At 38.1% G+C, this 25,878-nt stretch overlaps 2 protein-coding genes across 2 annotated transcripts; one reads left to right on the top strand and one right to left on the bottom strand.

Moving 5' to 3' along the window:
* Positions 1-14,965: 14,965 nt before the first annotated feature.
* On the top strand, positions 14,966-20,689 carry LOC106360991 (DNA-directed RNA polymerase II subunit 2-like). The gene is made up of 24 exons (XM_048751423.1): positions 14,966-15,248; positions 15,358-15,642; positions 15,706-15,903; positions 16,003-16,067; positions 16,169-16,252; positions 16,328-16,448; positions 16,556-16,600; positions 16,693-16,830; positions 16,964-17,036; positions 17,210-17,286; positions 17,369-17,476; positions 17,553-17,669; positions 17,750-17,905; positions 17,984-18,088; positions 18,178-18,303; positions 18,413-18,490; positions 18,576-18,671; positions 18,759-18,874; positions 18,952-19,021; positions 19,100-19,153; positions 19,259-19,402; positions 19,503-19,802; positions 19,882-20,304; positions 20,388-20,689. The coding sequence occupies exons 1-24, from the start codon at positions 15,072-15,074 to the stop codon at positions 20,493-20,495; spliced, it is 3,264 nt and encodes a 1,087-aa protein (XP_048607380.1). The 5' UTR covers positions 14,966-15,071; the 3' UTR covers positions 20,496-20,689.
* A 1,575-nt stretch (positions 20,690-22,264) lies between these two features.
* LOC106427509 (probable 3-hydroxyisobutyrate dehydrogenase, mitochondrial) lies at positions 22,265-24,747 on the bottom strand. Its single transcript, XM_013868241.3, has 10 exons — positions 24,501-24,747; positions 24,226-24,314; positions 24,025-24,139; positions 23,630-23,780; positions 23,383-23,465; positions 23,158-23,253; positions 22,936-23,078; positions 22,767-22,851; positions 22,587-22,666; positions 22,265-22,505 (listed from the first exon to the last, which is right to left on the bottom strand). The coding sequence occupies exons 1-10, from the start codon at positions 24,624-24,626 to the stop codon at positions 22,418-22,420; spliced, it is 1,056 nt and encodes a 351-aa protein (XP_013723695.2). The 5' UTR covers positions 24,627-24,747; the 3' UTR covers positions 22,265-22,417.
* Positions 24,748-25,878: the final 1,131 nt, after the last annotated feature.

The following is a 25,878-nucleotide window of genomic DNA, read 5'->3' as shown; positions in this document are numbered from 1 at the left end:
CTCTCTTGGATGCCATAACCATTTAGAGCTTGTAATGTGCTTTAATGTTGCCTCATTAAAATCTTACCAGGAAAACTCAATTGGGACAAAACCATGGTGAATGAAAAAGAGTACAACACACATTACTCCCCCTGATTTGGACATTACTGAAGGTCACTTGGACCTCTCCAATTTTCTGCAATTCGTGGGTGATGAAGATCTTGGGCAGAATATGCTTCGTCCTCGAACATGATAGTTGGTTCTTCTTTACCATCGGCCATGCCACAATATGATCGAACATATTGAGTCATCGACGTCAAATACACACACACGAAATCTTGGATGATGTTGCTGTGATATGCGTGTACCACCATGTGTAAAACATAACCTGTCTGAAAATAAATCAACAAAACCAAACAACCCCTCTTTGGGCTGGTTAGTATAAAATAAACCAAAATCAAATCAGTGTCTAAAACAAGACTTCTGCATCGTCCATCTCAGGACTAAATGGACTTCTGTATCGTCCACCTTTGGACTGAATGGATCAGTGTCCAAAACAAGTGATCTCACGCCCATGTACTAGATAATGGGTGAGACTGGTCCATATTAAATCTCTTGAGTACCCTTTTCTGTATATACTATTTGATGATTATCAATATTGTTCTCGAGAACTTGCTGTACTTTCAGCTCAATACCCTCTAGTACTTTCATTATCCAGTGGACCATATAAATATGCAGTCACTACATCAATTTGCTGCAAGTCTAATTTTCTCTCTTATATAGCCAGACTTATGAGAAATCTAAAAGTAGTTGCATCCACCACATGGGAGTATGTCTCCTCATAATTTATTACTGGTCTTTGTGAGAATCCTTGTGCAACATCAGCTTTATATCTCACGATTTCTATTCCTCACAAGACAATTTATATCCACTGGTTTTAACATCATATGGCGTCTTAATCATATGGCCAAATACGCTTTTCTTCCTTAAACTATTTAACCCCACGTTTCCATTCAATCCAATTTGTTCTATGAGTGTGCACTCTTATATTGATGTGGGTTCATGATCCTCGCTTATATTCATAAATTCAAGTGCTACCTTGTATGGAAATAAATCATCTTATGTCGACATTCCTTATTGGTTCCATTATGTTCCATACATGATATAATCGATTGAGATTCATTATTATCAGGACCTTTAATACTTTGCAGCTTGGCGTCCCAAGCTACATTGTTTGGTACATGCTCTAAAGCTACATTGTTTGGTACATGTACCTTAGAGCCAGCCGGCCTTATCTCCATGTATGGGATGGTTTCCTTAGTAACCTCGGATTTGGATTTTGATTATCATTCTCTGCACCATTCTTTTGTTTCCGAGGATTCTTATCTTTTGGAACCTATTTGGTCTACCACGTTTCATACGTTGTCTAGACTCTGTAGCAACTTGACTGTGTCTCTTCTTGGACATCAAATTCGTTGGTGCTTTACAAGCTGGTTTATATATGACTTAGTCATTCTTTTGTCAGCAAATGAGTCTGGCAATTGATTAACTAGCTTTTGTAAATGTATTATCTTTTGGACGTCTAATTCAAATTCTTTAGTCCGAGGATCTTGCCAAGACAATGATGGTTGATTCCATGTAATCTCTTTTACTCTTTTACCAGTTTATTACTTTCTCCCCCTAATCCGTATACCTGGCCTCAAACTGATCACCCATATTTGGCTCAAGGTACTTAATAATCGTGGGAGAATCATATCCAACATATATCTCCATCCTCCTTTTGAGGTCCCATCTTAGTTCTCTGTGGTGGAGCAATTAGTACATAGACAGCACATCCAAATGTCTTATGATGGGGTATGTCTGGCTCTTGACCCGTTAATAATTATTATAGGGGATATCTATGCTCACTAAATGGCCTGATGCGTATTAACTTAGGTGCATGTAAATTTCGTGTGGCCCAAGCTGTGAATGGGAGTTTTGACCTCATAAGTTATGGTCTATCAATCAGCTATTTGCGTTTTAAAAGATTTCCGCCAAGCTGTTCTTGGTATGGACATGTATCACAGAATTGTCCACACTTACCCCCATGGACATACCATAATCATTTAAACGCTTGGGACATGTATTCACCAGTATTATCTAGACATATAGTCTTTATTTATGAAAAATGGGATCGTAGCCGTTTTACTGGTGATGGCCTAATGAGTTTCCCTTGTGTACATGCTACACACGTGAGGTTCTTTGGGATAACTCTTCTTATCTTTTAATGTGTGCCTTTTGAATATCAATTTTCGCATCATGTTTGGACCAGGATGGCCAATCCGGTCGTGCCATAAAGTGTATATTTTTGCATGCTTTTAGCCTCTATCATATTGATATATGCATAGTCTAGGTCAGTAGAGAATGCAGGTATAGTCTTTAGGACTTATTATGGGCGACTTTATACATATATCTGAAGAAACTCTTTGTTTCCTTCGCCCATTGTTTCAATATGGAAACCATTCATTCTTATATCTTTAAAACTCAATAGGCTGTTCTTGCTCTTAGAGCTGGGTGAACATAAGGCATCACTGATTTTTAGATGCATACCCTTAGGCAATAATATATTAGCCTAGCCATAGTCTTTCTTTCAGACTGGTGATACCTGTTTTAGTACTTATATTGGCGTTTTTCAGTGTACTCATATAGAAAAATCATTCATTCATTTAATCTAAGCAGACAATGTAATAGAAATAAATTCAAGGAGATAAAAATCAGAGAAAGCATACAAGCAAAGCAATCACACAAGTTTGATGTCGAAATCAGATTATCAACTTAATTCTTTTGGGCAATCATAAGTCTCATATTCCATAAGATCATCTTGATCATGTTCGAAATTATTTTCACCATCTTTATAGACCAAGTGGGTTTCATGATTCTTCCCTTTCAGACTCTCTTTGATAGAGATCACACAAATGTTTGGGAGTCCTTCATATCTTAGCCCAATGGTTCCCCATTCCACATCTATGGCACACTAATTTGGTCGAGCTTTGTGGTTTAAAGGATATACCACGGCCACTGGCTTGACCAAGGCTCAAATTGGGTTGATACCCACAGCCTCTGCCATAGTGATTCCCACGGCCAAATGTGTTATAGTGGTCATGACCGTGTGGTCTATCATTCTAGACGTGGTTACCTTTTTTTCTGCGGCCTTATTGGTATCAGATAATGGGGTTAATTCAGGAGGTCTCAATTCACTATTTCTCATCAGTAATTTATTATTTTGCCCAGCTAGCAATAGACTCATCCACGGACTTATAGTCCTGGATTCTGGGATTCCTCCAATCAAATAGGGCCTTTGGTAATAACACCGTTCTTTGGTGATCATATCTCGATTTTTAACTCTTTCCAAAGGTCTAGAGGATTCTCTATAGTCAGATACTGATCTTTGAGACTCTTAATAAGATGATGACTAATAATTAATATTGAACTGTATCAATCTTTCTCATTTGGCATTATCGCCTTTTGTGATTCATTCATCAAGTCCTTTGACTTTAGGATAAACTCAGTATCCAGTGCTCATTTCAAATAATTATCTCATGAGAGATTTAGGGCAACAAAATCCAAGTTGATTTTCGACATCTCAAATCATATATCAATCAATTTTAGATCTCATAGAATATTTAACATACGGCCATAAACAAGACAAGCTATCAAGTCAATACATTTCTAATAAGAAAACAAGCCACACGGCCAAAGGTGATATAATGCAATAAGGCCACACGGCCAAAGTGATATATGATGCATAATAAGTCACACAGATTTATCAAGCAAGGGTATCGACCAAATAAGCAATTTCTATATGTTTTCATGCGGTCATATGGTTAAAATGCAAACCTAGCATACTGATTCTATATGTACAGGAGTGGAATTATGGAACCTCAATTTAAAACAATCAGATCATGCAAAGGTCATAATAATCAGATCATGCGCATAACATAAACATGTTGGTCAGGATGATATATGATGCAAACTGGCCACACGACCAAGTCAAAGATCAAGCCACACGGATACTTAATGCAATCAATTCATTACCTAGCATAAGATTCTAGATGTAATTGCAATCAATCAATGAGATCAAGTTAGGTACGAATGCAATAAGGCCGCACGACCTCGAGATATGATCAAGTCTAGAACAATTAACCTAGCATGCAGTTTCAGATTCAACCGGATTATACAGTTTCAGATTCTATATCAAAACAATCAAGACTAGGTTATAAGGAAACACTTATCCTAACAGGTGGTTTCAGTTTAAAACAAGCAAAACAATTTCAATTCATTCAGATTCGAGTTTAAACAATCTTAGCAACAGTTCTAGGTGATCAAAACAATCAATGAAGATTCAAATTCAAACAATCAAAACCGATTTTCAAATTAGGGTTTAGGGTTTCAAATTTGATCTTAGATCAAAGGGGTTTGATTTGAAATTCAAAACCATTAAAGATTTTGATTTTAATTGATCAATAGATCAATCTCGTTTTAGAGTTTGGGGTATCGAACTTTTGAGGTTCGATTTACTCAATTAGGTTTTGATCTATTACCCTATGGTTTTTATTCATAAAAATTATGATTTTAGGGTTTCATTCTTTATCAAGAAATCCAAATTCGATCATAGGTTCTTAGGTTTCGAATTACCTTTTAACCTTAGATGATTGTTGAATCGGACCACCAAAGGAGTTGAGCCGCGAGCTGGACATGAACGGGACGCGATCGGGGTTTAGGGTTCGTCGGATCGCCGGCTAGGGTTAGGGTTTTAGGATTTTTCGATTTGGGTATTAGCTTAGGGATTTAGAGTTTCGTGCTGATAACGTGTTATAAATGTAATGGAAAAGTCTATCTTTATTCATAACATAGAGGTTCATTATATAGGAGATTACACCGTCATAGATAAATGGAAAGATTAAAAATCATAATCTCTTGGTTATGAGCCATCCACAATCTGGTTCATAACACCAACGTAATTTTTACGTGGATTCGGGTTTTGATTCAAAATCGAAACCCAAGGACAAGATTGTAAACTTTGCAAATAATATGTAGGAGATTATGTATCAAATAATCTTAATTACTACTTTCTTTGACTAAGTTATGAAAGCTATATACACTTTCTTTTAATCAATTTAGGATTGGACACTATTGAAGTACAAACCGGTAGTCATATATTTGGAGATCATAATGCAGCTATAATATGATTTGCAATAGATTCTTAGAGCATGTACAACTCGAATAAGAATGCTTTCTTTCATTATAACTGGTTCAACATAGTCAATAGGCGCCTCAAGTTTCATTGAAATATTTTTATGTTTAAATGTATGATACATGTTTAAAAAAAAAAAACATGTAATTCTTTTTGTTGTCAAAAAGAAGAAAATGTTAGTACCATGCGTAAATCGTATAAAGTTCTTAACAAATGTTTATACCCCGTAATCAGATTCGATCATTCCATTATGCTAATTTGAATTGTTTACCATGCACTTTTCACGTATGCATGCACTGAATAGAGTTAGGACATTTTCTCCAAAGAATTACGATGACATTGCCACATAAAGTTTACATCATTACACAACTGATAAACAAAATTAGGTATTTCTTACCCTTTTACAAAATCAGATCTGATGAGGACCTCAAGTCAGTAGCTGGACCACCAACTCATGAGATCAACCATACAAGCTACATTGGAGCTAGCAGCGACATAGGTGCACTCAAAGAAGGATATGTTTGCAACCATGAGGAATTTAACCGTGAAACCAGTTGCTATAGATTCTCAACTCAACCAGAGCACGCAGCGAATTGGTTTCATACCAAAAGGATTAATGGTTTAGGATATATGCAAGTTACAAGTCAGACTATCTACACTGCATCCGAATTGGTTCTAATTAAGGAAAGTAATTCTTTGCTTAAGGAGTGTGCAACTCAAACTCATGTGTTGAAACCAGGAGATCATTCATTACATCTAAGAGCAGTGGGAGAGTTTCTACCATGCACCAGCAGCCACATGATCAAGATGAATCCCTTATTTGTCAACTTACCTTACATGGATGCATTCACACTTGGAGTTATTGAAGACCAACGGCTCTTTCCCCTTCTGTTCAGGCACGAATTAGAGACTATCCAGACATCAAAGGAGATCCCAAGGATGCATTTCTTTCTGCCCAAACGCACAAGATACAAGGAGAGAAGACAACTTCCATACATGGACAGATTCTGCACCGACTAAGTCCAACGGCTAGTTTTTCACTTATTATTTCTTTCCAAGTTATTCTTTTAGGCATTTGTGTTCTTTTCTATTTAAACTGAGCTAAGTCTCATTTGTAAATGACCCTTGCACGAAATTAATAAAGTATTATTCAGTTTACAAAGTTTGCCTTTGTTTTGTTCAATTAGTTTTTAGGTGGATTCCTTTAGATTTCTTGTTCGTTTGCTTGTCTCCTTCGTTTGTGGATTCATTCTAGGATACAAGTGTAGGTCTCTGTCTTTGTGTGGATTCACATAGGTGCAGGCTTCTGGTCTTATCAAAGGGATACTTCCGCAACCCTTTGTGGCGACAATCGACCCATTCAAGCTTGACAACTCTTGTTGCCTTGTGATCTAGCCTTTGTCAGCTTAGGCTTGTATCAAGATCCCAGTTGATCATTTGTTTTGAACTATACTCCCATAAGTATAATGCATAGATACATTTTAATAACAATAATCTCTTTTCTAAATTTAAATAAGAGGATGGTTATAGAATCCTCTTATTTAGAAAATTAAACAACCATTTGATCAAGTGCAAAGACACATTTTCTTTTTGAGAACCTGTAGTTTCTAACATGTTCCATGATTCGGGTTAGGCCTGGTTGTTCGGGTACCCGTTGGCGTTCGGATCGGGTTTTTCGGATTTTGGTTCTTTTTTATAACACCTCCTAGGTCCCATTCTAGTAAATTTGCAAGTACGGGTCGGGTTCGGATATAACACATCGGGTTCGGGTCGGTTTTGTATCACATCTAGGGATGTTAACATGGGTAATTACCCATGGGTTTACCCAAACCCACTAATAATGGGTTGGGTTTTTACTCATCTAAGATTAATTGGGTCAACCATGGGTATTAATTTTAAAACCCATATTTATGTTGGGTAAATACAAAATGGTAATGGTGTACCCATGGGTTTCCAATTATATATATAGATTTTCACCATTTTAATTAAATTATATAAAATTTGCAAAAACGTTTTTTTTCGTCAGAACCAAAAAATAAAATTTTCCGCCAAAACCGTAAAATAAATTTTCTCACAGAAACCAAAACCAGTTTTCCCGCCGAAACTGAAAAATAGAGTTTTTCTGCCAAAACTACCTAACCGAGTTTTCCCGCCAAAACCATAAAACTAAGTTTTCCGCCAAAACCAAAAAACCGAGTTTTCCCGCCAAAACCGCAAAACTGAATTTTCCCGCAAAAACCGTATAATCGATTTTTTCCGCTAAAATCGCAAAATCGAGTTTTCCGACTGAAAACCGCAAAATCGAGTTTTTCTGCCAAAACAGCAAAAGGTGTTTTCCCGCCAATACCGTAAAACCCAATTTTCCCGCCAAAACGATTTTTCCCGCCAAAACCGAAAAACCGAGTTTTCTCGTCAAAATAAAAACGAGTTTTCCCGTCAAAATAAAAACGAGTTTTTTCGCCGAAACCGAAAAACCAAGTTTTCCCGCCTAAACCGAAAAACCAAGTTTTCCCGCCAAAACCGAAAAACCGAGTTTTCCCGCCAAAACCAAAAAATCGAGTTTTCCCGTCAAAATAAAACCAAGTTTTCCCGCCGAAACCGAAAAACCGAGTTTTCCCGCCAAAAACAAAAAACCGAGTTTTCCCGCCAAAAACGAAAAACAGAGTTTTCTCGCCAAATCCAAAAACCGAGTTTACCCGCCAAAACCGCAAAACCGAGTTTTCCCATTAAAATCAAATACGAGTTTTCCCGCCGAAACCGAAAAATAGAGTTTTTCTGCCAAAACCACAAAACCGAGTTTTCCCGCCAAAACCATAAAACTAAGTTTTCCGCTAAAACCGAAAAACCGAGTTTTCCCGCCAAAACCGCAAAACTGAATTTTCCCGCAAAAACCGTATAATCGATTTTTTCCGCTAAAATCGCAAAATCGTGTTTTCCGACTGAAAATCGCAAAATCGAGTTTTCCTGCCAAAACCGCAAAAGGTGTTTTCCCGCCAATACCGTAAAACCCAATTTTCCCGCCAAAACGATTTTTCCCGCCAAATCCGGAAAATCGAGTTTTCCCGCCAAAACCAAAAAACTGAGTTTTCCCGTCAAAATAAAAACGAGTTTTCCAGTCAAAATAAAAACGAGTTTTTCCGCCGAAACCAAAAAACCGAGTTTTCCCGCCAAAAACGAAAAACCGAGTTTTCCCGCTAAAATCGAAAAACCGAGTTTTCCCGCCAAAACCGAAAAACCAAGTTTTCCCGCCAAAACCGAATAACCGAGTTTTCCCGCCAAAACCAAAAAATCGAGTTTTTCCGTCAAAATAAAACCAAGTTTTCCCGCCGAAACCGAAAAACCGAGTTTTCCCGCCATAAACGAAAAACTGAGTTTCCCGCCAAAAACAAAAAACCTTGTTTTCCCGCCAAATCCGAAAATCGAGTTTTCCCGCCAAAACCGCAAAACCGAGTTTTCCCGTTTAAATCAAAAACGAGTTTTCCCGCCAAAACCACAAAACCGATTTTTCCTGCCAAAACCGCTAAACCGAATTTTCTAGCAAAAACCGTAAAACCGAGTTTTTCCGCAAAAAAATCGCAAAAAGATTGTTCCCGCCAAAATCGAAAACAGGTTTCCCGCCAAAATCTAATAAATTTTCCCGCCAAAACCGTAAAAACAAGTTTTTCTGCCAAAACCGCAAAAACGAGGTTTCCCGCCAAAACTAGAAAGATTATTTTTCCCGCAAACCGCAAAAATCGAGTTTTCCAACCAAAACCACAAAAAAAAAAATTATCAACATAAAAACGCAAAAAAAAAAATTTCTGCTAAAACCACAAAAACAACTTAACAAGTTTTCTATAAAATTGCAAAATCTTGTTTATATATTAAAGCTCACATTAATGATATTAATATTTTACATGATCTTTAGAGTAAATAAGATAATACTTTGGATACCCACGGGTAAACCTATACCATATTGGGTTATTTTCTTGGTTTGGATTTCAACCTTGATGTTTCTGGGTTTTTGCAGGTTAGGTATAAACTTGGTTGGGTTATTTGTGGGTTGGGCTGGGCTGTGATTCACATCATAGAACCCATAAAATAATCATATATCATTCGGATTCGGGTTATATCGGATCAGTACGGATATACCCGAAATAAAATCTAAAATTTAAAAGTAAAACATAAGAAATATATATTTATTTATATATAATTAAGTATTTAAGGTAGTTATTTAAATTTTAAATACTTATTGTTAGATAACATATCAAAATAAATATGAAATTGAATATTTGAAGTATATATTCATGTTTCATATAATTATATTGTATATTATTTTGGACATTCGGATCGGTTTCTTCGGATATTTTTTTGGATTTTTCGGGTTTTTCGGTTTTTCGGGTTACCCGTTCAGGTTCGGTTAATGACACTTCGGGTTCGGATATGTTTTGTACCACCTTACAAGACCCTTTCGGATATTTTTTACACTTCGGAACGGATACAGATCGGGGTTTTTGGTTCGGGTTCGATTCGGATTTCGGGTTTTTTGGTTCGGGTTCGATTCGGATTTCGGGTTGCGGATATTATGCCCATGCCTAATTCTGGTGCTGGAGCACTAATCGTCGTGTCTCTGAAGATGATATCGAAGAAGCTTCCAAAGCCCTTATTGATGTATGTCGGTATGTGCCCAATCTAAGTAATTTAATCGCACTGAGGAGAGTACTTCTATTGCGTTGCCAAGATGGTTTATTTCATTTGGCTATGGTTGTAGTTTTTATTTCATTGATCGTTTTTAATAACGAAGTTCGTCTATTGATTCTCTAGAGTTGAATAATTGTCAAGTTACTACGATGCAAAACCAATATATCAATATTTAGTTCATTAACATGAGTTATGAACTAATAAGTTCACAAGGTCCATCCCATGGGACGAGACCCACTAGGCCACTAATATACTCTCACATTATTTACAGGAATTATTAGAAGACAGAAACATGGGACAATAACTTGTGAGTTTGCTACTCTGAACATTAATACACCTTGTAACCACAGACTGCCATACATGCGTGAAAGCATTCACGAAATTTTTGAAACAGAGGATATGCTAAACGAGTTAGAGCATCTTTATCCCTAAAACCCCATTTGGGTTCTTATTATTTTTCTTTTCCTGATTTAAAAAAAAAAAAATTAAAATCGAATCAATCGTGGGCCGCCACGTGTCAGTGGGACCCGCGAACAGTGCAAGAGACGCTCCTTATTTTGTGAGTTTTGGCAACGTTTCTTGTTGTTTTGTGGGGCCCACACCAACTTTTTTTTGTTAAAAACCCTCCCGAAAGACTTGGGAAAAAGATGCTATATTAAAAGCCTTAGAGCATCTTTATCCCTAAGGTTTCTTATTTTTTTTTTTTTCTGATTAAAAAAAAAAAAATTAAAAAGCGCACCAATGGTGGGTCGCTACGTGTCGGTGGGACCCGTGAACAGTACAAAAAACACACAACACACGTCTCTTATTTTGCACACTTAGCATACGGTTTTTTTCTGAAACGTGGTCCCCCCCTCTTTAGAGACGCTCAAAAGTGAGCAATAAAGATGCTCTTAGATGTCAAAAAAAGTTAGATACGGTACATGTAACACCCCCGAACCGTCCTAGACATATGGTCGACCAACCGGCCAACAATCAAACAAGAACATGACCGATCGACCTTCCAACACCCAGGGTTAGAGATGAATGAGCCAACCGGCCAGCCAACAATCAAACAAGAACATGACTGACCGTCCAACCCAACACCATGGTCCGGAAGTGCTACGTGACGGGTTAGGGACGATCCGGTCAGAGTCACAAAATTTACTACATGACCTCGACCAGTTCATCCACTAACTCGTCCCGCTGCGCCAAGGCACAAGGCTTTGCAACACGTACCTAGAGTAAGCGTTTTCCGTTAGATCGAGGCCTAAGGCTTTTCAACCCGTACTACGACCTAACGTTGTGTTAGACCGGACTAGTCAAATATCAGAGTACTCATGAAGCGCATATAAAAAAATTACTTTTGTTGATTCAAGAAATATTCATACATTGAATAATTCAAGACTGGGCCCGGCCTAATGCCAAATCGAGTCAACTTAACACAATTAACAATACCGTTTACAAAAGGCATGAAAATCTACACCGGCGGTCCTAACGTCCAGCACCAAGCTATCCGATCATCCTTACCTAAAGCGACCTGCAAAAAAAACAACGGAGTTGGATGAGTAATCTAGTATTACTCAGTGAGCTGGCGGCCTCTACCCGCAACCTAGACTCTAACCCAGACAACCCAAAATAACAATCAATCTAGCCCTAGCATGCAATAAAAGCTAAGGCTAAACAAACCGTTACTAAGTTAGATTTGGCCTCATGTCATGATCTAGCTTCAAGTAGCGGGAACCTGCATTAAAACAAGTCAACAACCAATCCCTAGTTAACCATATATACACTTCAGTTCAGTACTCATGTAGTGTTAGACACTTAGATTATACAAGTATCATTAACTGGTTGACCAACAATCATACAAGAACATGATCGGCCACCCAATGATACCGCATAGCTTTAATATCCACCACCCTTCACAAGCAATCGTTCAAACACATACATGCCAACGTCAGGCATACAATAACCAAATACACACCAAGCCTAATCCGGTACCTAAACCAGACTTAGGACATGATATCAGAACCTGCAAACAAATCAATCAACAACCACAACCACAACAATAATAAGATAGTAACTACCAATGACTCGATCTTACTCGTAACACCGTATATTGGTGCTACATTAACTCGAGGGTTCCATAACCCTCTACGACACACTAACACAACACTCTAACCTAGGCCATGGTGACTTCGTGTTCCTCCTCTCTATCGGAAATATCCTATCTCCCTACCACAAAGGCCAGAAGAAGGAACTTTCAACCGACTGCGGCCCACAGTCCTTCGGGTCATCGCGCGACAACCCACAGTCCTTCGGATCACTGTCACATTACACCGTCGTGTAATACACAGCCATAGGACATGACCCCGTTCGTCTGAGTCTTCCCGATCCAGCGAATAAGGGGTTTCCTTGAACCCGCTGGGTACGAGGCCGAGGAAACACTAATCACCCCTAAACAAGCCTAGTATGGGCGGGTTACGCACATACTGTCGGCAACACACACAACACAAACTCAATCTAGAACCTAACCTAGAGATAAAGTTCCAGATGCTAACTAGACACTCGACTCCACAAGAGTAACCAATAGTACCAGTAATCCGGCCTATATGGCCTAAGACCACTAAAACCAACAATTAAATAATAATATCAATACTAAACAACTCAATCAATCCGTTACCCAAATAGTTTGGTCTCCTGCTATGACACTATCTTTAAAGATAACGGGAACCTGCACTCAACCATATCAACACACAAGAATAGAAAACATGATGCATCCTAGCCCTAGTCCTAGTCAGGTTATTAACTCAGTATTAATTCCATTCATCTCAGCTTAGCCCATGCTAAACTGAGTCCGGTTACATAAATAAAATAACCCTAAGGACTCTACCATTCAATAGCGTGATCATTCTAATCTATATGCGACTTGATCTACCCTAAATTCCAAGTGGAATTTACAGAAAACCAACTCACAGTGTTCTAGGCGAGAAGCAGCTGGTTGATCGGAGAGGACTTAGCCAAAACCCAAGATGAACATCTTGACTGGACTGGACTTAACTGATATCGACTTCGACACACCTCGGCTTCACCATGAAGAAACTGACAGGCCTCAACAGACTGATCTGGACTCGGACAGAACCTCCTTTAGCTTCTGGACAGTTCTTCGGACTTCCCGGTGGAGTATCGAGCAGAACTTCGACTGATCTGAACCCGTAGACTTGAACTAACTCCGGACAGCACTTTCGCTTGATCATCAAAGGAACTGACTGGCCTGGACGAATTCATTTGGACAGAACCTTCCCTAGACGCGGACTCGAAATCAGTAGAGAACTGACCTCTAAAACTCTCTAAAACTCTCGAAATAGCTCAGAATCACTTGCTTTCTTTTTCTACTTTTCTCTCACGTTTTTAACTTATTTTTGGACAGGTATGGATGTGAAGAAATGAGCTGGGGTCGTGGGGTATTTATAGAAGACAGCAACCAATCAGTTTCAGGTTGGTGGCAGCCCGTGTGTCGCTTTGCGGCTCCGGACGCATGAGCGGCGGCACCTCGTGCTCCACATGGCTGGCTGCATGTCTCAGCCTCATGCAGGACGACACACCTCCTCCCACATGTCAGGATGCATGCCTGGAGTGCATGCAAGACGCCACACCAGTACACACATGTCGATCAGCATGCTTCGGTTGCATGCGCGGAGACACCTCGTGCTTGGTCGATCCACCTCGTGCTTCTATATGTCAGGCTGCATGTACTGCTTCCATGCACGGCGACACCTCGAGCTTCTGGAGACAGTCAGCTTTTTAGATGCTTGACACCACGTTCTGAACCCATGCAACGAGCCACCTCGAGCTTCTCGGTCCATTCGCCTGATTTTGGTCTTTCCGGCAAATTTCTGATCCGTGATCCATCCTTAATATTTTTCCGCTCCCGTTCTGATGAGCTGAATATTTTTAATAAACTCCAATCTGAACTCTGACCTTGGCGGTAAATATTTCCCGATCCTTTGGCATGATCGAAAACTTCCATAATACCGAAATTAGGGTTTTCGTCCAATTTCGGGTTTTTCCGTCGTGCTTCGATCCCGTCGTGCTTGCTTCCCGTCCTGCTTAATTCCCGTCCTGCTTCCAATGTCTTCGAAATAATATTCCACTGATACGAAGTTTCGCGGAAAGCTTCGTCCTGAAGAAACGTCATTATTCTAAACCGTCGAGCTTCTAAACCGTCGTGCTTCCAAAAATGTGATGCTTCCAAAACGTCGTTCTGATCAGTGTAAGACATCTTCTAACTATGGCCGAGCAACTTATTCGATTCATAGTTCACTCACGATCACTTCTTCGACCACCACGTACTTTAAAACTTCTCGATCGATCCTTATCACCCGCGACTCGACCACCACAATGATACTCGACCATTCTCTTCTTCTTTTTTTTTTTTTTTTAACGGTTCTACAGTACAGTTCAGTAGGACATGATCTTTGACGCATATCTCATTACAATCTGATACACTTATAAAGTTGCACACTATCACAGCAATTCATTAAGTTGGAAATTAAACCTGAAAAAGAGAATTAAAATCTTGATACATAAAATGCTCTTTAAAATTAAGAAAAATATAGAAATATAAATTACTACGTGTAAAGAAAACAAACAAAAATCATTATTTTAATATGTCCAAAATGTAATTTTATAGTTAAACTAAGTTAGTAATTAAAAAGACAAAATAAAAATTATTAACAGTTAAAAGATCATATTATATGCTAAGAAAAATATAATTTCAAATTATGACGATTAAATTATCGGATGTTCTTTTTAAAAAATTTTTAGAAGAATTAATTTTTGGAATAATATGAAAGACCGGAAAAAGAGAATTATGTTGTTTCAGTCATTTAAGTATTTAACATATAGCTTATAATCAAACCGGTCGGTTACCGAATTGAACCGGTTATTACAATAAACAAGCAAACCGACTCTACCTCCGAGCTCCTTTATAAGCCACTTAAACTCACAAGTCCCTCTCATTCTCCGCGTCTCATTCTCCGCGTCTCATCTAAAAAAAGGATCTTAGAGTGTCTTTCAGTATTTTTTTTGAAGCTCAGATCATTTTTGGCACTAGGAGAATGTGTTTATTGATGAAAATTTAATTTTCTTGCAGACAATCTACAATATTAGTTTTGGACAGATTTATGTGAGTAAACCCATGATGACAGAGTCTGATGGAGAGATGGCCACCTTGTTCCCTAAGGCTGCAAGGTTGAGAAACCTCACCTACTCGGCTCCTTTGTGTGTCGATGTTAGCAAGAGAGTTATTAAGAAAGGGCATGATGGTGTGGAAGTTACGGAGACACAGGATTTTACCCAAGTTTTCATTGGAAAGGTCCGTGAACTTTGTTTTTGTGCAATATTATATAAGCGGCTTGCTTCTCCTATACGGTTCTGACTCTAGATATGTTTTCTTCCTTCTTTGATTTTTTTTTTAACTGTAGGTTCCCATCATGCTTCGGTCTAGTTACTGTACCTTGCATCAGAATTCGGAGAAAGATTTGACAGAGCTTGGAGAATGTCCTTATGATCAGGGCGGATACTTCATTATTAATGGCAGTGAAAAGGTTCTGATTGCTCAAGAGAAGATGAGTACGAACCATGTTTATGTGTTCAAGAAGAGACAGCCGAATAAGTACTCGTATGTCGCTGAAGTCCGTTCCATGGCGGAAACCCAAAATAGACCTCCGAGCACAATGTTTGTGCGTATGCTCTCTGGCTCGAAAGGGGTAAGAGAAAGCTCTATTTGAGTTTCTTTAGATTCTAAGATAATGTTAAATGGATGGATGCAGGGTTCATCTGGACAGTATATTCGATGTACTCTTCCATATATCAAGAAAGAAATTCCTATTATCATAGTATTTCGTGCATTGGGGTTTGTTGCCGATAAGGACATATTGGAACGTATATGCTATGAGTTTGGAGATACTCAGATGATGGAGTTGCTCAGGCCTTCCTTGGAAGAAGCTTTTGTGATTCAAAGTCAGCAGGTAAACCATTGATCCTACGTACATTTGGTTAATATTATGTTTATTCTGGCTCTTCTGTTGTTGGGAGAATTAATCCTGATGATTTTCGTATTCCTTCAGGTTGCCCTTGACTATATTGGAAAACGTGGTGCGCCTGTTGGTACACCCAAGGACAAGAGGATAAAGTATTATATATATATTCTAAAACCAATTAAGTTGGCATTATGATCTATGATATCAACTATTGAGATATTGATACTGGAGGTTTGCAATATTATCATTGCAGGTATGCAAGAGATATCCTTCAGAAAGAAATGTTTCCTCATGTAGGAGTTGGGGCTTTTGAGACGCCAAAAGCTTACTACTTCGGGTACGTATTCAGCTCACTCGTGTTCTTTGAGTTTCATAGTGCTTTGTGTTTCTCATATTATGCAGTAACCCTCAGGCTTATCATACACCGGCTGCTGCGTTGTGCACTTGGCCGAAATCCAGAAGATGATAGGGATCATTATGGTAACAAAAGGCTGGATCTTGCTGGTCCTTTACTTGGAGGGCTGTTTAGAATGGTTTGTTACCAGTCCCATAATCATGCATTTTTGAAAAACAAAATTAAAGAATTTTTAAAATCATTTTAGTTGATCTCTTACTGACTTAAAATCTTCTTTAATGTTAGCTTTTCAGAAAGCTAACGAGGGACGTGAGATCTTATGTTCAGAAGGTCTGTTACATATTTACTCTTTCTTAACCCGAGGACTTTAATTCTAGTTTTTTATTCTGTGTTTGGAAGTCTGATTCATGTCGCTATAACAGTGCGTTGACAATGGCAAAGAAGTCAATCTTCAATTTGCCATTAAGGCTAAAACAATTACCTCTGGCTTGAAATATGCTCTTGCTACTGGGAACTGGGGCCAGGCAAACGCTGCTGGCACAAGAGCTGGAGTCTCTCAGGTTAGGATACTTCTTTGTTTTTTTTGTTTTCAGGCCAAATAATATTTTGATATATGTTTATTAGGTTTACAGTTTTGGTCCATTATGGTTTATTGCTTGATCTACATGGTTCTCAAGTCTTTACTTCTACCAGGTTCTAAATCGGTTAACATATGCCTCCACTTTGTCACATCTGAGGCGTCTCAATTCTCCTATTGGGCGTGAAGGTAAAAAGCCTTGTTTTTTTCAGACATTTCTACTTTGTCTCGGCTTATCTGCTAGTGCAGTTGGTGTAGTGTATTTTAGTCAGGGTTCATTTTATTATCCACATCCTTGCAACTTAGGTTCACCTGTAGTTCTGGTTTTTCCACTTGAATGTTAATGAATTTTTATATGCCAGGAAAATTGGCAAAACCAAGACAACTACACAACTCACAATGGGGTATGATGTGCCCTGCTGAAACACCTGAAGGACAGGTATAGTTGTTGCATTTACATAAATAATAATGTTTTGGGTTTCAGTTTAGTTCCTTTGCTGACTGTGGATTTGCTTTGCCAGGCTTGTGGTCTAGTGAAAAACTTGGCGCTCATGGTCTATGTGACAGTTGGGTCAGCTGCTTATCCCATATTGGTATTTTTGGAAGAATGGGGACTTGAGAATCTTGAGGTCTGTAGCACTACACAGTCAGTTTCTTTGCCACTTTGTTTCATGTGTTTACTCAAGGTCTTAACTTTGATTGTAGGAAATATCCCCAGCAGATATACCCCAAGCCACAAAAATCTTTGTCAATGGAAAGTGGGTTGGAATTCATCGAATTCCTGACATGTTGGTTAGAACGTTGAGACTTTTGAGGAGAAGGGTAAGCATGCAGTTTATTTCACATTTTAGTCAATAAAATGCTACTTTTGTGCAAGTGATGTATTAATTTTCCTCTTGCAGAATGATATTAACACTGAAGTTAGCGTTGTTAGAGATATTCGTCTGAAAGAGCTCCGGATATACACTGACTATGGTCGCTGTAGTCGTCCCTTGTTTATTGTGGATAATCAGAGGCTCTTAATAAAGAAGAAAGATATATATGCTCTGCAACAAAGGGTAAAGTTTATAGTCTTTCGTTCTCAAAGTACGTTTTGTTGTAACTTCAGTGTACCAATACTCGTTTTCATAACCCAGGAAAGTGCAGAAGAGGATGGTTGGCATCATCTACTTGCAAAGGGGTTTATAGAATATGTAGACACAGAGGAAGAGGAGACTACTATGATATCCATGACTATCAATGTGAGTAATTAGAATGTCTGAAAATGTGAATAAATGCACTTTTGGGGGCATTCATTGGCACAGAAAACTCATTCTTAATTTCGTTTCAGGATCTGGTTCAAGCTAGGCTCCGTCCCGACGAGGCATATTCTGACACTTACACACATTGTGAGATTCACCCTTCTTTGATATTGGGCGTGTGTGCTTCAATCATACCGTTTCCCGACCATAATCAGGTTTCGCTCTCTTTAATTTACCTATCTATGAGAAGCAATTTAGTTATGTTAAAAGCTAAATTTATGCTAACTACCAAGTGTACCTTTCCTGCCACTTTTGATGAATTAGTCACCCCGTAATACATACCAATCTGCTATGGGAAAGCAAGCTATGGGAATATATGTCACCAACTACCAATTCCGCATGGTATGTTTTGTGGTCTCTTTCTGCCATCTCTTGTAATAACACTACAATGCTTTAATGATACTAATGTAATTGTTATGTAAACCAGGATACCTTAGCCTATGTTCTATATTACCCTCAAAAGCCTCTGGTCACCACAAGAGCTATGGAGCATCTTCACTTTAGGCAACTTCCAGCAGGAATTGTGCGTTATTTTGCTTTAAGTCTTTCAGAATCCAGCTTTTACTCTTCTCTCAATTCTCTCAGACGTTTTTTTCTTCGTCTTGTGTAGAATGCTATTGTTGCCATTTCTTGCTATTCTGGATATAATCAGGAAGATTCTGTCATCATGAATCAGTCTTCAATAGATCGTGGTTTCTTTCGATCCTTGTTCTTCCGGTCTTACAGGTGAATATACCATATACTTGTGGACATTTGCTTTCGATCTTTCCATTTAATTTATACTGCAATCTTTCTCCTGGCAGAGACGAGGAGAAAAAAATGGGGACCCTTATCAAAGAAGACTTTGGGCGCCCAGACAGAGGAAATACACTGGTAAGACACGTGCGGTTCATATTTTCTGTGCTGCTTTTTGTTAGTGGAGTTTATTAACACTTAGAAATTCTCCTGCAGGGTATGCGACATGGTTCTTATGAGAAATTGGATGATGATGGTCTCGCACCTCCTGTAATTAAATGATTTATTCTTCCTTTAATGGTTAAATCTGATATGATTAGATGATTAGTGCTAGAAAGCGTATCATATAATTTTTTAAAATATTTTGTGGTATAGGGTACTAGAGTTTCAGGTGAAGATGTAATCATTGGGAAAACCACTGCAATATCCCAAGACGAGGCTCAAGGACAAACATCACGATACACCAAACGTGATCACAGTATAAGCTTGCGTCATAGTGAATCTGGCATGGTGGATCAGGTAACTTCAGAAACGATGAATCTGATAATATTTTATTTAAACGAGGAGCTGGGGTTCTGGAAGTTCTCTAATTTTTTCAACTTGTGAACACTTCTTGTAGGTGTTATTGACCACAAATGCAGATGGTTTGAAGTTCGTGAAAGTGAGGGTTAGGTCCGTTCGTATTCCTCAAATTGGAGACAAGTTCAGTAGTAGACATGGTCAGAAGGGAACTGTTGGCATGACATACACACAGGAGGACATGCCTTGGACGATTGAAGGCGTTACTCCTGATATAATCGTGAACCCACATGCTATCCCGTCTCGGATGACAATTGGACAGCTGATTGAGTGTGTCATGGGAAAAGTGGCAGCTCAGATGGGTAAAGAAGGAGACGCCACTCCCTTTACAGATGTCACGGTAACTTGCATTTTATTCCTTGGCTCCTTGTTTAGTTGTGACTTGGGTATAAATCTGACGCATTGTGGTGTGCCTTTAGGTGGACAATATAAGCAAAGCTCTCCATAAATGTGGGTACCAAATGCGTGGATTTGAGAGAATGTACAATGGCCACACAGGCAGATCACTCCCAGCGATGATATTCATTGGACCAACCTATTACCAAAGGTTGAAGCATATGGTTGATGACAAGATCCACTCTCGTGGACGAGGTCCTGTGCAAATCTTAACAAGACAACCGGCTGAAGGACGATCCCGTGACGGTGGACTGCGTTTTGGAGAAATGGAGCGAGATTGCATGATTGCACATGGTGCTGCTAGCTTTTTGAAAGAGAGGCTGTTTGATCAGAGCGATGCGTATAGGGTACATGTGTGTGAAACCTGTGGGCTCATCGCCATTGCAAACCTGAAGAATAATACTTTTGAATGCAGAGGTTGCAAGAACACAACAGATATTGTTCAGGTAAGGTTTCAAATTGTGTTTTTTTTTCCAATCTCGTTAATGCTCATTTGTGTGATGGCATGTTATCTACTTATCTTTGACAGGTTCACATACCATATGCTTGCAAATTACTCTTTCAAGAGCTTATGTCAATGGCGATTGCGCCACGGATGCTTACTAAAGACCTGAAATCAGCTAAAGGCAGGAAGTGAGGAGCTTCCTTTTTCTCTTTGGCTCTCGTATCTCTGTGACAAAACTACAACTCAAACTTGTGTATCGTTCATTTGGTATTTATTCTGAAACTAGAAACTAGAGAGGTATATGTTTACCAAAAAAAACTAGAGAGGTATATGATACTGTAGAAATTATTATATTCACTTGTCAATGAATCCGTGACTTCACCAAACCTCTTTTTGTCATCATCATTCACTCCTAAGCACGCTAAGGTATAAGCTCAGCAATATTCTTACTGAGCCACCAGTCTCTGTTCCGGCAATGCTTAGCTCTTCTTTCTTAAAGTTCAAGAAGGGCTTCAAAAGCAAGCAAAGCTATAGTAATGCTTGACAACCTTCGAATCCCATTAAAACACAATACCAAAAGAGCCTAATTAACATTCATCATAGTGATTAGCTGTAACAAAGTACCAATAGAGTCTAACGAACATCCGTTGCTGCAAAGTGAAGCTTGATCCTGCTCAAGGACTAGATAGCATTCGTCATTATTATGAAATATGACACAGTCAACTAGAAGCTCAAAACAGTGAATTCATGGTCACAAGTTCCCACCACTGAAACAATCTTCTCTATACTCTAATTCTTCTTTGATTGTATCTAGCTTCTGCTTGGCTCCTCTATATCTCCTCATCACCGTCACGAATGGAGGTGGAGCAACCTCTGACACAAACCTTGCTAGACGTGCAAGGGTGTTCGTTGCCAATACAATCTCCTGCCAACAGAAAACATAAACGAAAAACTGAAACATTATCTCCTTACCCTCAAACTCTATCTCCTTATTGCTTTCAATGAGTCCTTTTAAACTTTTACCATTCCTCCTCGAAAAGTCAGCGTCTACCTCCACGGACAGGGAATAGCATATGGTAACCAATGAACCATTTGCTATAGTTTGAAAAAGTCCCTTTTATCATGATATCATCATCTGATTCTGAGTCCTCGTTTCCCCTGGCTCATATACTGGTTGTTGGTAACATCTGACTCCGAGTCTTGCAGGATCTTAATATCTCTGACAATGGTCTCGCAGGGGCAGTAGGTATAGTAAAAACAGGTTCAGCTAGCTGTAGTGAATGGAAAAGGCAAATACGCAGCGATTAATGCTTCAAGGGAGAGTTTATAGATTCCATTAGGAGAGACACCAGACAAGTTAAAAGAAGATATATGTTTTGTCCCACAAGTTAAGCAGGGGTTATTGGTTGTTGTATTTTAATGGATTTGAAAATCCGAACTAAATGTAATGTTATTGGTTCTATGATTTTCAAATCTGTATTAAAATCATGTGTTATTGGTCTAATGATTTGCATATTTTACTTGGATTTATAAATACTATATGGATTTCTAAATCAATCAAAATATATAAACCAATAACACCTTCTAAGAGTTTCTAAGAGAGATATTTAAAGAAGATAACCAACATTCTGGGATCATTAGGGTTTCTGAGAGAAGAATACTACTTAAGTTCTCAGTCTCACTGAGTTAAAAAACGGTAAATCCAAAGGAGACGATACAGAGATCATACAGACAAAACATAGAGATGAAGACCTGAAACCGAAGCACATGAGTGAAAAGCAAAGTTCTTTAATCAAGGATACAACTTAATATACTCTGTTCCAAATTTATATTTATTTATTTAATGATTTTTTAATTATGAAGAAATATTGTAATTCAGGAAACTATTGATTGAGTAGCGTGCTGTTCAAGGCTTTGACTTTGAGCCCAGTGGTCATGTTCAGAGTCCAGAGTCTAAGACAAGTCCCCAAACTAATTACATTTCAAATCGTTTTAGTAACACCACAATCCTTTCAAGATTTTAATTCTCTCTCAGCAATGAAAATAAACAATGTAAATGCACAAAGAAACCTTTGGATCCTTATTATTTTGCAGGGTCATTTGTAAAGATTGCCTCAGACTTCATCTTTGCCATTGTAGAAGTGTCTAAAAACACATGAAAAGTCCTTTGTCTCATGCCCATCCTCACACATCTTCTTGTAACTGCAAAAATAATACCAAAAGCTGAAGAGATATGCACATAATCTTCATTAAAAAAGAGTACTGCTCTTGAAAAGTACTCACATTTCTTGTGCTTTGGATATCAATGCGCTTTTGTGTCCAACTTCTTCAGCTGAGGCTGCTGCTAAGTTTAAGTCTTTAGCCTGCATTTTGAAATAACCAAATAGACTTGTGTGACAAAAGAAATGTGCTTTAGCGAGATTTTGGGACCAACAACACACAAGGACTTGGTAAGAAACTGACCATAAGTTTGGAGGCAAAACCGCCGTCGTAATCTCTTGAAGAGGGCACACCTTCCATTACTCCTGGAACTGGATTATATTTGTCGCTGCGGTTTTAAGCATATAGGAATGAAGTCAAGAGTTTGAATGGCAGCTACTAAAAATTTGAAGCTGCTATTTCATTTACTGACCTACTCCAACATCGGCCACTAGATGTGTTTAATACATCAGTTAAAGTGGTGGCAGATAGTCCAAGTGACTGACCAAGAGCTAAAGCTTCTGAAGTACCCAGCATACTCACGGCCATTGCCAAATTGTTACATATCTTTGCAGCCTAAGTTTGAGAACAGAAACAGGTTATGTAATGATGAACGCAGAAGAGCTTCTCAGTCTACATCTAAGAGTGAGCTTACAGATCCATTTCCTGAACCGCCACAGTAGATGGAAGTTCTGCCCATTGACTCGAGTATTGGTCTTGCAGCTAAGTAAGCATCTTTCGGACCTCCAACCTACAAAAACGTGCATTTGAGACATTGGTGCTCTTATAGGAACTGTGCCAAATTTTATGTTATACATATATATAGTTAAGAGCATCTAGAAAGGATTTGATTCAAATGATAAGAGAGTAGACAATATACCATGAAAGTAAGTGTAGCAGCTTCTGCAGCAAGAACACCTCCTGAGACAGGAGCATCCAACATTACAGGCTTTTCCCAATTATCTGCACCAAAGATGCTTGGATGTTGAAATGAAACACTCCCTACTTTTTAACAAGATGCTGTTCATGAACTATTAACTTTGCGTTCCCGGCAAAGAGGTGAAAACACCTTTTTTTTTACCAAAAAAAAAAAAAACTTTGCGTTCAAATCATATCTATACTTTTACCTCTCTTGTCTTTTAAATTACAATGGGAAACCGCAAGAGAGATTTTGCGGGTGGTTTGAGGATCAATAGTGGATGAATCTATCAACAAAGCAGGTCTGATAGCGTTGTCTCCATGAAGCAACCCATTTGTTCCAGTGTACACATCCATCACCTACATGCATTACATATATTCTTCATGAATAAACATCAAATCAATAAGACCACATTTTTGAAGATATACATTTCAACCATCTAATAACCCATCCCAGCATCAGGAGGTAAACTAAACAACAAAAATGTTATCTCTAGCTATTTCCCAATAATCCCATCTAATCATACAAATAGCATAGGAAGATTTTCAAGATTGTACTTCATAAGTTCATATTAAACTTTTCCTAAAAGGCAACACAACTTACGTGAGATGAAGAAGGCAACATGGTAATCACAACTTGGCTATCTTGAGCAACTTCGTAAGGAGTTTCTCTAGCGGAGACTCCCATTTCAGTGAACATCTTCATAACATCACGGTTTCTGTTAAACCAAACACAAGTGTTTATGAGCAAAAAAAGTTAATCAACGTTTAATCCCAAATAAGAAAATGGATAAAGGATGTTTACATGTCATGAACGGTAACGTTAAATCCAGCTTTAACTAGATTGTTCACCATTCTTGATCCCATGTTTCCAAGCCCTATGAAACCAACATTCTGTAAAAAAAAACAGAGTAAATTGGCACCAACAATTATTGTGAAGTAAAACTATGCGTGTGAGATTATAAACGTTGAGATCTTTCCTTCAAACTATCTCAAGAAAATTTGGAAAAGTAGCAAAGTTTTTCAAAACCCACTAAAGAAACCTCTGAGGCAGAGAGGAAAACTATAAACAAGAATAACCTGGAATTGAGTTGAATGCTGTGATGATGACGAAGAGAACCGGTGAAACCTTGTATAAGACCCGAGGACGAAACTGGTTTTGAATTTGGATATAGAGAGTAAGGCTTGCGCTCTACGAATCGCCATTGATGATACTGAATCACTTCAGACCAAAAAGAGCAGTTAGCAAAATTGAGTCTCAGACGGAACTATCTGTCTTTATCGTAGTCTCATGATCTGATCAATGAGTCATCAAATTTTAGTTTTTGAATTCACTACCCCTTAATTCTTATTTTCTTGCAAAAATTGGTATCTACTTTCAATTGCGTAAGTAAAATCCAAAACAATTTTCTTTTCCTGTAGGGCCCACATCCCTTCTACATTTTATCGCTAATAAATGTACGACTGATCGAAATATAAATTACTCTTTTTCTGAATTGTCGCAATAAATTCGTAAGTAATACTATTTCAAATTCTTATATCCACTTAAATTTATTTATTTCGAACTCTCTCTGTAAGTTTTGATACTGCCCTGCGCAATTCAAAGCTTATTTTCCCAATGTGGTCTCACACTCTGCGCAAGTAAATGACATTTTAACCCTCACTAAAGGCAGAATAGAACAAAAAATCATATATGGGATAAAACTAGGCCCGAGACGGATCGGATATCCAGACAATTTTAAAGTATCCGGATTCGGATCATCCGGCGGATCCATAATTTTACTATCCTTATCCGGATTCAGGGTTCTCGGATATCTGTGTGTCGAATATCCTTCTAAAAATTGTAATATCCGACGGATATCCGGATCCGGATTTGGATCCTTAAAATAAATAAAAAAATAATATTAATATATAAAAAATATTAAAAATAATTTAAAAATAAAAATATATATAATGCTTTTAATTATTTCTATGTATAATATTACAAAATTTACATAAAATTTATATATACTATTATAAAAATAAAAATATATTAAAAAAATTAATTTTTATATATAGATATTACTATTTTTGAAATAGTTATTAATAAAACTTACGGATCCGGATATCCAGACTAAAAAATTAAGGATCTGGATCTGACTTTGACGGATCTAACATTTTATTATCCGGATCCGGATTCGGTCCTTCTGGATATTCGGATTTTCTGATCGGATCCAGATCGAATCTCGTATCGAATTCGGATCTCGGATAAAAGTCACTAGCTTAAATAAAACCCTTTCGCGTCCACTCACTCAGTTAAAAGCTTTGTAGATTCCTTTGGCGGGTAAATCCCTAATTTTTACATTATTTATTAAAAAAAAAACGAATATTTCTCCCGCGGCTCTTTCGTCTTTTACATCTGAAAAGCCTATGGAAAAGTAAATTTAAAACTTCTTTTCTCGTCAACCAATGAATTATT

This window comes from Brassica napus, chromosome C3 (genome assembly GCF_020379485.1).
Source record: "Brassica napus cultivar Da-Ae chromosome C3, Da-Ae, whole genome shotgun sequence".
NCBI lineage: Eukaryota > Viridiplantae > Streptophyta > Magnoliopsida > Brassicales > Brassicaceae > Brassica > Brassica napus.
The sequence above is the reverse complement of the archived record's forward strand: the minus strand, read 5'-3'. Positions and strand labels throughout refer to the sequence as shown.

Excerpts from the sequence above, each read along its gene's own strand:
- LOC106360991 (XM_048751423.1), top strand. The coding sequence starts at position 15,072 with ATGATGACAGAGTCTGATGGAGAGATGGCCACCTTGTTCCCTAAGGCT. Across the intron at positions 15,904-16,002 it reads TTGTGATTCAAAGTCAGCAG|GTTGCCCTTGACTATATTGG; the intron begins GTAAACCATTGA and ends GTATTCCTTCAG. Across the intron at positions 17,037-17,209 it reads TTCTCCTATTGGGCGTGAAG|GAAAATTGGCAAAACCAAGA; the intron begins GTAAAAAGCCTT and ends TTTATATGCCAG.
- LOC106427509 (XM_013868241.3), bottom strand. The coding sequence starts at position 24,626 with ATGGCGATTCGTAGAGCGCAAGCCTTACTCTCTATATCCAAATTCAAA. Across the intron at positions 24,315-24,500 it reads AGCATTCAACTCAATTCCAG|AATGTTGGTTTCATAGGGCT; the intron begins GTTATTCTTGTT and ends TTTTTTTTACAG. Across the intron at positions 22,667-22,766 it reads GTTTTGCCTCCAAACTTATG|GCTAAAGACTTAAACTTAGC; the intron begins GTCAGTTTCTTA and ends TTCAAAATGCAG.